Source organism: Lissotriton vulgaris, chromosome 3_1 (assembly GCF_964263255.1).
Source record: "Lissotriton vulgaris chromosome 3_1, aLisVul1.2, whole genome shotgun sequence".
NCBI classification, from domain to species: domain Eukaryota; kingdom Metazoa; phylum Chordata; class Amphibia; order Caudata; family Salamandridae; genus Lissotriton; species Lissotriton vulgaris.
The window spans coordinates 729395277-729407876 of NC_141689.1; the positions used below are offsets into that span (position 1 = coordinate 729395277).

The following is a 12600-nucleotide window of genomic DNA, read 5'->3' on the forward strand; positions in this document are numbered from 1 at the left end:
GCCATCCTGAAACCTGGGAAGCCAGCGGGCCAATGCACCTCATATGGTCCCATCTCCCTTAATAAACGAATAGGCCAAAATCCCCACCAAGCTATTGGCGGTGAGACTTACGCCATACCTAACGAAGCAGTCGGGCTTTATGCCCGGTAATAACACGGCACTTAATTTACGGAGGCTACACGGGGCACTTGCTCATGCGGAATATGTGCAGGAGCCGGCAGAAATACTCTTGTTAGATGCACATATGGCATTTGATATGGTTCACTGGCCCTTTCTTTTCGCAGTGCTGCGGCATTTAGGATTCGGCCCAAAGTTTTGTGCCTGGGTTCGACTACTTTATGCGAAACCCATGGCGCATGTCACTGTTAATGGTCACATCTCTGAGGACTTCCCCTTGGCGCGTGGCACGCAACAAGGCTGCCCTTTGTCTCCACTATTGTTCGCCCTCTTGCTGGAGCCCTTGGCGGCATGGATACGGTGGGAGCCGACGATCCTTGGTTTTAGATGGACTGGGACCTGGGAGGATAAGATCTCCCTTTACGCTGACGATATCCTGCTGTACCTGACCTCCCTTAGGCGTTCCCTAATCAATCTTTTAGATGTCTGCGAGGCTTATGGGCGGGCCTCTGGATACACCATCAACTGGTCTAGGTCCACCATGTACGTGCTCCGAGGCCCTCCTCCTTGTCTTCCGGACAATTGCCCTTTAAAGACGGCGGCAAGTACGTTTAAATATTTGGGGATCCACATAACAGCTGACTCAGAAGACTTTTATAATTTGAATCTTCAACCACTGCTGGAGAGTCTTAGGCGTGATGTCCGGCACTGGGAAAGACTACTGCTCAACCTGTTTGGAAAGGCTGCACTCTTTAAAATGGTGGCACTGCCTCGTTTTCTGTATATTCTAGAAAATACACCCTACCCAGTGAAGCCTGCATACTTTAAAGCAATAGCGGCACAAGTATCCAATCTGCTGTAGGGCAACAAACCGCCGCATATTGCGCAAGCAAAACTGGTGCGCAGCTGGTACGACGGAGGGATTGCGCTCCCAGATGTGCAACTCTATTACTGGGCAGCACAATTAAAAGTGATCAATCAATGGGTACATCTTCCGCAAGCAGGCCCGGCGCTGAAGGCGGACAGGGACCAGTTGGGTGCGGCAGACCTACTGGCTCACCTCTACGATAAAAAACTATCACTAACAACATTGGGACCGCTGCGGCATACACTTGGGATATGGCCCACAGCTCAGGCAAAGCTAGGATGGCAGGGGGTGCTCACGCAGCTCAGTCCGCTGTGGGACACAAAACGACTGGGAAAACACAGGCACAGCAAGGGTTTGGATCACTGGGATGCTATTGGGAGCTCCACGGTCGGAGACGTATGGCAATCAGGTGGAGTGATTCCCTTCAATACGCTACGACAGCAATATGACTTAGCCCCCTCTGAAATGTTCGCTACAACCAGATTCTACATGCTCTGATGGCGGCGCTCCCACCTGACTCGGAGGTTCCAGAGGCGTCCCCTCTGGAAGACAGATTGTTAACAGACTATATGCCACAGAAGATGACCTCCCTAACCTATCGTAAACTGGTAAATAATCTGACCGATCCGATGGGAACATTGAAGGAAAGATGGTCTAGTGATATTGGGGATTGTGATGACTCCAAGTGGCAGGAAGCGCTGGCATCCCCGAAGGAGATAGGTATTCCCTCGCGCCTCAGACTTGTACAACTGCGCATTCTACACCGCTCCTATTATATGAGACACATCTTACATAAAATAGGGTGCATTGTTCACCCCTACTGTATGCGGGGAGGAGGGAACCTTTTACCACACTATATGGGAATTCCCCAGGATAGCTGAATACTGGGCCCAAGTGATGAGGACGATGTCGCAATCAGAGGGGGTTTCGATATTACCTGAGCCCAGACGCTGCCTCCTAAATATCTGGGAGCAAAATGACCTTACACGTGCAGGGCAGAGTTGGGCCACACTGGGTATGATGGTCGCCAAGCGTAATATAGCGCAGAGGTGGGGTGCAGCAGAAAGACCTACCCTAACAGCATGGTGTAATGAAATGGACGCTGCCATGATAGCAGAAAGGACGGTGTTTAGTAGAAGGGGGTGCCCAAGAAAACGGACCAGACTATGGGGGGCGTGGAACAAATATAAGGGGAATATCTGTGAGCCACCACCAGACCAAGATGATAGCAGTGGGGACTCCGAAGACGACTAAGAGCTTTGAAATTATTGTACAAAATGCATACTGGAATGTTATACAAATGTACACCTGTGATTTGAACGTGCTGGAATGGGTCTCTGATGTAACAATGCCATGCTTGACTATGAATATGTACCTGAAACGCCTGTACTGTGCTGACATACAACTTCTAATAAAAAATGTTATTAAAAAAAATAAAAACATGTAAAAATGCCAATCCAGCATAACAGAGTGATCATATATCTGGATTAATGAAATAATACAATATGCCACTGTATCATTAAGGAACTCTTCGAAATATTAGGCATTACAACTCTATACTAAAGTCTCTTGAACACTAAAAAGCAAGCATCCACCTTTGCAATATTGGTATTCCATACCATTTACAAAATTATAAAAAATCAAAAACGTGCTGTTGCTGTGAGAAAAAATACATGAAAATAAGTACTGCATTCAGACATTTGACTGAGAAAACTACATTTGATGTGCTCTGCAATCCAATCCTCATCTCTCCGACTGCAAAATCAACCTAAAATATGGTTGCATAGTGAAAGGATTTTACCAATGTATTACCTCTAAATGTTGAAGGTTCTTGCAGAGCTGTACTTGCCAACCTAGCTGGTCCAGAGAATATAGCGATTGTTACTGGCGTCACAACAGAACAGCACCTGATATTTGCAATCCTGTGCGCTCTGGTCATCTCGTCATATATAAGCCAATTTGTTGGGAGTGCTTGAATTGCTGCTGCTTGACCGTTTGCTGGAGGAATCTATTTGCAAGAAAAACATTATCTTAATATGAAATAAACATTTTATTACAGAAAAATGGCGGAGCCTTATGTCCTCAGCAGTTTGTTCTGCAGGTCAACAGAAATCACAAAACTATTTACCGAGACATATTAAACTCCTCCACAACACCACTCGCCCCAAAAGTGATGTGATATAGGTTACAAATTTTGCTTTAAACAAATGACCCATAAAGAGGGAAACATAGTACTGCAAGCACTGAACTTAAAAGGTTAGAAATTCTAAACGTAATATGCATCTAAAGGAATGATGCTGTCATTTTTAAAAATATATATGGTTACAAATAAGTAGAACAAATAGTTACTAAAACAAAATGGTACTTTAACATCTTTTAGGACCATCTAAGGAGTGCTCAATGATGGGAATGGCAACAAAAGGAAATTTCAGATATATATATACATTTATGAAAGGAAATTGCAAGCCAGATCTAGCTAAACAGATTAAATACAGTACTCGGTTTCCTCTTGATACTTTCTGGGGTGGACAGCTTTCAAGTTTCGGATAATCTGAGTGCTGGACATTTAGAATATGGATTCCCACACAAGCTGGTGGTAACCCTAAGTGCCCATAGTAGAAGCATTCAGAAGAGAGACCATAAAACTGAAGGAGTGAAGGTTATGATGCAGTGTTCTACTTTGAAACTGGACAGCAGATTTAGCCTGCAAGGATTATTGAAGGGTGGTCTCTCTGACAGATGGAGGTTATTTGTAAACCACCACTAGCTCTGACATACTAAACTTGGTATGTGAATGTGAATGTGAAGTCTGAACATTCCTTATTATTAAGTCTCCTCAGTGTGATAAGGACAGGGGAGTATTGCACTGGACACCAGCTGTGGAGCCTGGCCCTCTCCCAGGTCTGCCCTGGAGCGTCAGCAATCAAGTTTCTGGGCCAGTTCTCTTTGCAGCCTAGTGCGGTAAGAACCTCAGGGGGAGAAAACAAGCTTTTTATCCATTTACCTCTTTGTGTGTGGTGGCTCCTTCTTGGACATGTGGGATCAGGTGGTGATAGGTGTCGGGAGTGATGGCGTAAGCATAGGTTATTGGTGCAACATCAAAGTTATTTTTCATCATTTTGTCAGTATCATTCTGATATTAACTCTCTCTTATTTCAAACTATAAAACAATTTACTTACCTTCGGCAATGCCCTTTCTGGTGGATACTTTATCTAACTACAGAATCCTCACATTTAGTACATTTCACAGGTGTCAGACTAGATTTGAAAGCTTTTCACAGTAATACTCCCACACACCGCTAGCTGGTGTCGTGCAGCTCTGCGCTGCCTTTGTACCATTCCAGGAGTGACTGAGCAGAGCTGCAAATAAGCACCACCCCAGCATACTTATGACAGTTTCTTGCTTGACTTATTTCATGCTTTCAGAAGTGGAGTATAAAACAACTGGTAGTATCAGTGGACAGATCTCTAACTAGGGACCATTCTGGAAAGAAGAGGCAACTCCACAGGAAAATGAGATGACAGGGTAGTGACAGGTTATGTCTCACTATGAGATCGAATGCTAGCAGAAAGGGAAGGACTGCCATGAATTAGATGAAAGATAATGATGGTCTGATACTGTCGACTTTCCTTTTGTAACTAAACTGTATACCAATTGCTACCTCTTGTCAAAACTAATTCATACAACTATCTCACATCCTGAAACTATATAACCGCTACCTCATAGGTATGACAAAAAGGACAAATGACATAACCTCATGTTGTAAAGTTAATTCGTATTATAATCGACGAACCTGAGTGGAATGTAGTTACTTAAGCACTCACTATAGCCATATAACTATCTACCTCATATCTATGTGATTGTTTAATGGTTATCTTCTTGTTAATATTTAAACTACTTTTATGTGAAGCGCTCTGATACCGACGGGTCTTGTTCGCGCTATATAAAACTTTAAATAAATAAATAAATAAATAAATAAATAAGAAATCTGCGATTAGCTAGAGCATCAACAAGAAAGAGCATTACCGAACATAAGTAACTTATTCTTCTGATGGAAACTTCTGACCGCAGACACCTTACCTTGAGAATAGATACTAAAGTAGTGCCTCCCAAAGGTGGAGGGTCTATCAGGTGGACTGAGACCAAAACTTCATGCAGGGCAGAGGGGGCAACATGACCTTCCTGTCAGACTTAGTTTTCAAAGTAGAAGTGCTTCGTGAAGATATGCACTAATGCCATTTCGCATCCAGGCAGATGTCAAGGAAAGGCACTCTGCACTGAAATACATCATTGGCAGCATTGGCCGTAAGGGAATGGTTTCTTAGTGCTTCGAGAGGCTGTCTTTTGACTAGTGTGTAGCAGATCTAAATGGAGAGGACTATCCACCTTGACAGGGTTCTCGTCCATACTGCCTTCCCTTTCTTCGACCTGGAAAACCCCACAAAAAGCCGATCATCCACCCCGTCATCTATGGTACAACTGATGTAAAAGCTTATAGCCATTTTGAATTTCAACTATTGGAGTGTTCCCTACTCTTTCGTGAGGAGCAGCAAACAATGCTGGGAGAGTGATGAATTGCCTAAGATGTAAGGGAGTTACTAACCACAAGGGAGACCCTTGAACAAGAACCAGGGGTAACAACCAATATACTCCAAACAATGGTTCTTGAGCAATATAATCGGACTTAACCTAACAAAAGGAAACAAACCACCCGAAAAGTAAAGGGAAGAAAAATTAAAAGGAAAAAGCCTATGAGTGTCACAATGTTGCACCAAAAAGGCCTGCATTACGTTTGTTTGGTTAAGTCCGATTATATTGCTCAAGAACCATTGTTTGGAGTATTACTGCTGCCGTTTTTGGTGCAACACGCGATCGTAGGACACACACCCATGAATTTATGAAACTATCCGAATTTTCTGCTCCTTGGGGATTGTCAACGCAATCTTTCAATGATCGGGTTAGACACTTTTTTGCAAGGTCTTATCTGGAAGGTTTGCCAATCTGTGGCGATTCTGCATGCTGCCAGGTTCCCTGTTGGAATACAATTGGTACAACAGGTGAAGATTTTCTCTATGAATAGAAAGACCATCAAGAAAGTCTCTCAAGTGGTTGTTTTCCCTCTTGAAGCTAATTTGTCCTGATGATGACCCTTAAAGAAATCTTGGGTTGAAACGCCGTCGACCCATTGTACATGGCATAAATCAGAGATCACATTATTTGTCTATTGTGTATATTGTGATTTGTTTGCTATTCTTTGCCACGGTTTTGTGATTTCATATGTTTATATCTTTTGAATGTAGTAATTGTGAGTGTAACTGTGTGAGCGCCCTTGTTTTCATCTGACTTTAATAAATATTTTTTGAGCACTGATTTATGTAGGGTTTTTTGTGCATTGTGACACTCATAGGCTTTTTCCTTTAAATTTTTCTTCCCTTTACTTTTCGGGTGGGTTTGTTTCCTTTTGTTTGGTTAAGTCCGATTATATTGCTCAAGAACCATTGTTTGGAGTACATAAGATGTAAGGGAGTCACGATTATTTGGCAAGTAGGCCACCAGAGCCCTCTGCACCAGTTTGACTGGAAAAAGTTATGTATGGCGATTGCACAGGCAGTGCCTGAAGTTCACTCATGCGACAAGCTGAAGTGATGGCAATGAGGAAGATAGTCATTAGAGTGAAAAGACAAAGGAGGCACGGAGTCCTCATTTTCCTGGACCTTTCTAAAGCATATGACAAGGTCTCTCACTGCATCCTCATCAGGCGCCTGCATGAGATTGGTACCCAAAGATCCACTCTCTGTTGGATCTGTACCTTCTTAATGGATAGAATACAAGCTGCCAGCCTGACGCCTTACTGATGGGAACCCAGCAAACTCATCTGTGGATTGTCTCAAGACTCATCGCTCAGCCCCACCTGTTTCAAAGCATACATAATCTCTATGGCCAATAACATCCATGCAAACAACATCAACATCCTATAAAGAGGGCGGGCAACTCGTACTCTCTCTCTTGGACAAGACCGAAACACAAGAAATACGTTCACCGCCTGTATGACTGAAGTCTCTAAGTGGATAAAGCCAACAGTCTCTAGCTCAAAAATGACAAGACAGAAGCAGTGATCTTAGGCAAAAACATATCACCATGGGACTCCAACTGGTGGCCGGTCGAACTCGGAACCACACCTAGAACCCAAGCCAGAAACCTCAGAATAATCATCAACAGCAAACTGGGCATGACCGGACAAGTAAAAGCCGTTAGAGCCTCCAGCTTCCAGGCCTTGAAGATGCTGAGGATAATCCTCAAATTGCTCCAAAGCAATGCTAGAAAAACTGTCACTCACGGCCTAGCCACCAGCAAGTTGGACTATGGGAATACCCTCTACGCCAGGATCAGCAAGCAACTCCAGTAGAAGACTACAAACAATATAGAACTAGGGAGCTAGACTCATCCTCAACCTTCCACACAGAAGTCATATCACACACACACACCTCACGAAACTACACTGGCTTCCAATACACAAACACGCTCAATTCAAACTCCTCACACACATATTCAAGGCATTACATAACTGAGGCCCCATCTACCTGAACAGTCGCATCTCCTTCCACCAACCACCCTCACACCTCTGTTCTGCAGGATTCCTACTTGCACACACCCAGCGCATACATAGGACTGGATGAGCCGGATGAGTGGTCTCCTACATCGCTTCTAAAGCGTGGAACGACCTCCCACTCCACATCAGAGAATCCTCCTCTCTTTTTGGAATCCCCAAAAATTGAGGACCTGGCTTTTCAATTAACCAAGCTATCATAGGCAGGGCTAGGAACACACACCTGCTCAGCACCACGATACCCTCACGGTTGATAGTGCTCTTTACAAATACACATAACATAAGACACAACTAGAAATGGGCATTGCCTTGAAGGGCGTGCACATGAGGAAAGTCAAGACCAGGTTAAGGTGCCACTGTGGCAACACAAATGCGTTGGGAGGAAACGTCCATCAAACTGTTAAGAAACCACATTAAAACAGGTGATTTAAATGAGGAAGGTGTGTCTGGTAGTCGAAAATGGTTCAGAGGGTCAACAAATAACTTTTCAGAGTACCCACTGCAAGGCCTTGCTGTCCAAAAGACAAAAATTTATAAAATATCTTTGGCTTCTAAAGGGTCTGTCTTGCAGAGTCCACACCAGGCCTCAAACCTGCCCTAGCACCAGATGTAAATGGACTTCATAGCCACATTAAATCTGCAACTTCGGGTGGCAGATAGATCAAATGCGGTTATCATCCGCAGCTCAATCTCCAGGCATGGAGATGTATATTGTGCAGGTTTGAGAGAAGAAGGATGCTGTCTTGCTGCTGAGATACAAGATTCTCCTGAAGTGGTAGCCTTATTAACAGGCAGCTCGGGTCCACATTTTCTGTGCCTAAACTCAGGCATGAGAGGCAGGGGCAGAAGGCATAAAGGAGTCATGTGCTCTAGTCATCCTAGGATGAGTCTCATAGAGTCTGTCTGCAGAAACTCCAATCGTGCAAAACCATGGACACTGCGACCTTGGAAAAGTAATCTAGACAGTATTTTCCTCACTGCTGGAAGATGCCCAATGCTATCCCGGGATGCAGATACCATTAAAGATCCACTAGAGGTCGATGTCTGAGCTCATTCGACTTGTCATTCAAGGAGCCCGCCAGGTTGCTCACAACCCGAAAAATGACCTGTTGTTCTGGCCTATTTCAGATGAGTAGAAGCTGTTGGCCAGGATCACAATCTACCCTGCATGTTACAGTAACACATGGTGGTGGTGTTGTCTCTGAGAACCTGCACCAGCCGCCTTTTGATGGATTGCGGAGAAGTGGCCAGCAACTCAAACTCATCGGTGAGGCATCGATCAAAATCATCAGCTCTGGGTGGGAAAGAGGTCTGCTGCTGGTCCAACTGTAGTTAATCAGCTACCAATGCAGACTGTCTGCAACCTCTGAAATCTGAAAGGACCTAGAGATTCCATTGCAGAGCATGCATATGGTACCTGGCACGAGTGGGAAGGAGAATGTAGGAGCCTAATAGGCCAAGAATCCTCACTACTGCTCTCATCAAGATCCAGGTTTGAGTATGAAACATCGGAATCCTAGCCTGAATGTGATGAGGGGTGAGCCCTACTCAAGCAACAGCCACAATCCTTGTCAATGTGAACAACAAGAAGAACAAGTTACTTACCTTCGGTAACGATATATCTGTAAGAAACAGTAGTTAGTATTAGATTCCTTACCTTAGAATATCCCCAGGCGTCAGACTTGATCCGGAAATTTTTGCGTAGCAGTACCCTTGCGCGTCGGTAGGCGTCGTCTGCGGCTCCGCGTCCGTCCTCGGCGCCGTGATGAAGTCGTCGGAGTACTTAGACGCCGCCTCCGCGCGCTGACGTCAGTTCTTACACACAGCTTTTCCGCGCCAAAAAACGCAGAGCCATGTTAAAAACCAACACTGGTGCCATTGAAACTATGGCCCTGAAAGGGGATGACCTTAACCCTAGATATCGGTTCGCAGAACGGGGAGGATGGGTGGGGCGGTAAGGAATCCAATACTAACTACGGTTTCTTACAGATATATCGTTACCGAAGGTAAGTAACTTGTTCATCTGAAAGAAACAGGTTAGTATTAGATTCCTTACCTTAGAATAGATACCCCATCAATACCAACCGCAGTGGTGGGTCTGCAAACCACTAATCACACCAGAAAGTCCTGGAGGACGGAACGGCCAAAGAAGCCATCCCTCCAGACTTCGCTGTCCAGGCAGTAGTGTCTTGCAAACGTGTGCAGCGATGCCCACGTAGCTGCTAGACAGATGTCCTGCAAGGGGACTCCCCGGCCCAGGGCAGTGGTAGCCGCCGTGGTCCGAGTGGAATGGGCCCTCAACCCAACAGGAGGCTCCTTCTTCGCCAAGGAGTAACAAGCCTTGATACACAAGAAGACCCACCGAGAGATGGTCTGCTTGTGCACCGTCCGTCCCTTCTTAGGGCCCACGTAACCAACAAAGAGTTGGTCCTCCATCCGGAACTGGCGTGTGCGATCTAGAAAGAACGAAAGTGCACAAATTAGGTCCAGACGGTGGAGCCGGTCTTCCTCTTTTGAGGGATGCGGAGGTGGAAAGAAGGTGGGCAAGGTGATGGACTGCTCGATGTGGAAGGCTGTGACAACCTTGGGCAGGAAAGAGGGTCTAGTCCGCAACACAACCTTGTCCAGATGGACAGAAAGGAAAGGACATTTGGAGGAAAGAGCCTGGAGCTCACTCACTCTCCTGGCAGAGGTGATGGCAACCAGGAAAGCATCTTCAGAGTAAGAAGGCGGAGAGGACAGTTGTAAAGTGGCTCAAAGGGAGCGCACATCAGATAGGTAAGAACAAGGTTCAAGTCCCACTGAGGCATCACAAACGGAACAGCGGGAAACATGTGTGTGATGCCTTTCAGAAAACGAGTTACAAACGGGGACTTGAACAAAGATGGTTGATCAGGCAGCCTTATGAAGGCTGAAAGGGCAGAAAGGTAGCCCTTGATAGTGCCCAGAGCAGAGCCCTGCTGGGCAAGAGCGAGAAGGAATAGAAGAACCTCTGAAAGAGGGGCAGAGAGAGGATCCACAGCCTTTGCTGTGCACCACCTGCAGGCTTATACCGACTTTGTGGAGGGGCGCCTGGCTGCCGGAATGACATTACAGACTTCAAGAGGCAAGTAAAATGGCATCAACTGTCGCCGCTCAATCTCCAAGCATGGAGGTGGAGACTGGACAGGTTCGGGTGGAGGACCGTCCCCTGCTGCTGCGACAGAAGGTCCTCCTGAAGAGGCAGACGAACCGGGGGATCGACTGACATACTAAGTAGCTCGGGATACCAGTACCTTCGTGCCCAGTCAGGAGCCACAAGGAAGACTTGGGCCCGGTCGCGTTTGATCATCTTCAGCACTCTGGTAAGAAGTGGTATAGGCGGAAAGACGTACAACAGACCGCAACTCCACTCGCGACGAAAAGCATCTCAGAGCGAGTGCCACCTTGGAAATTCCAACGCGCAGAACTGATGACATTGTTCTAACCAAGGCTCTCCCCACTACAGAAAGAGACCTTGCGCCACGTCAGAGTGCAGACGCCATTCGTGATCCATCATGCACAGGCGGCTGAGTTTGTCCGCCCTAGCGTTCAGACAACCTGCCAGGTATTGAACCACCAGGGTCACGCCCTGATGTTCCAGCCACTGCCAGAGGCGCAGAGCCTCCTGGAAGAGGGTCCATGACCCCACCCCGCCCTGTTTGTTGCAGTACCACATGGCGGTGGTGTTGTCCGTGAACACCTGCACTACACTCCCCAAGACAGAGGGGAGGAATGCCTTCAGTCCTAGATGAATCGCCCTCAGCCCCAAAAGGTCGATATGGAGCCGGGACTCCGCCGGAGACCAGAGGCCCCTGATCTCCGCCTCTCCCATGTGGCCTCCCCAGCCCTGGAGGGATGCGTCCGTCACAACTACGTGCTCCGGTTGGGGAAGGGAGAGGGATCTGCCGCTAACCCAATCGCGGTCCATGAGCCACCACTGCAGCTGTCTCGCAGTGCCCTCCGAGATCAGGACATGGTCGGACAGGTTGCCCTGATGCTGGGCCCACTGAAACTTCAGGTCCCACTGCAGAGCCCGCATCCGCCATCGGGCGTGATGCACCACAAGGATGCAGGAGGCCATGAGCCCCGGAAGCCGCAGCGTCAACCTGACGGAGACTCGGGATAAAGGCTGAAAAACCGGAATCAGAGCCTGAATATCACAAACCCGCTGTTCGAGAGGATAAACCAGAAACTGCGCCAAGTCGAGAACCACTCCGATGAAGAGGAGCTTCTGGGAGGGGCACAGGTGCGACTTCGGCACATTTATGGAGAACCCCAGCTGGTGCAGGAGGTCTGCCGTCGTCTGGAGGTGGCTGACGACTGTCTGGGGCGAGCCCGCCTTCAACAACCAGTCGTCGAGGTCGGGGAAGACTGAAACCCCTAACCTGCGCAGATGAGCTGCGACCACCGCCATCACCTTCGTGAACACCCGTGAACACCCGTGGGGCACTGGTAAGGCCGAAGTGGAGCACGGTAAACTGAAAGTGCTGGTGGCCTACCATGAACCGCAGGTAGCGCCGGCAGGACGGGGATGTGGAAATAAGCGTCCTGCAAGTCCAATGCTACAAACCAGTCTCTTGGTTCCCGGGCAGCTAAGACCTGAGTCAGTGTCAGCATTTTGAACTTCTCCTTCCGGAGGAAGCCGTTGACGTTCCGTAGATCCAAGATAGGGCCTAGGCCCCCCTTTGCCCTTCTTGGGTACCAGAAAGTAGTGGGAGTAGCAACCACACCCTACTTCTGGCCCAGGAACACGCTCGATGGCCCCCTTGGCGAAGAGGGCCGTAACTTCCTCCTGCAGAAGTCGCAATTGATCCCCCGACACGCAGTGGAATTAGGTGGCATGGCTGGAGGGGTCGCCTCGAACGATTTGCAGCACCCGCCTGTCCGATGTGAGTGGAGGAGGTGATGGCGAACCCTGCCCCCCACAGCGTCACATGGGGCTGAAAGCACGGACTAGGAGGGTTTTGAGGCGGATGCTGCAGGGGT

The 12600-nt window shown here is 47.4% G+C and overlaps 1 protein-coding gene across 9 annotated transcripts in view; it reads right to left on the reverse strand.

The window, feature by feature from the left end:
• Positions 1-12600, reverse strand: part of YTHDC2 (YTH N6-methyladenosine RNA binding protein C2) — a 1208271-nt gene that overhangs the window by 476043 nt on the left and 719628 nt on the right. For all 9 annotated transcript variants that reach the window (XM_086961045.1, XM_086961046.1, XM_086961047.1 and 6 more), the window contains one exon: positions 2798-2993. In XM_086961045.1, coding sequence (XP_086817171.1) covers positions 2798-2993 — 196 coding nt within the window. The remainder of the gene's footprint in view (positions 1-2797; positions 2994-12600) is intronic.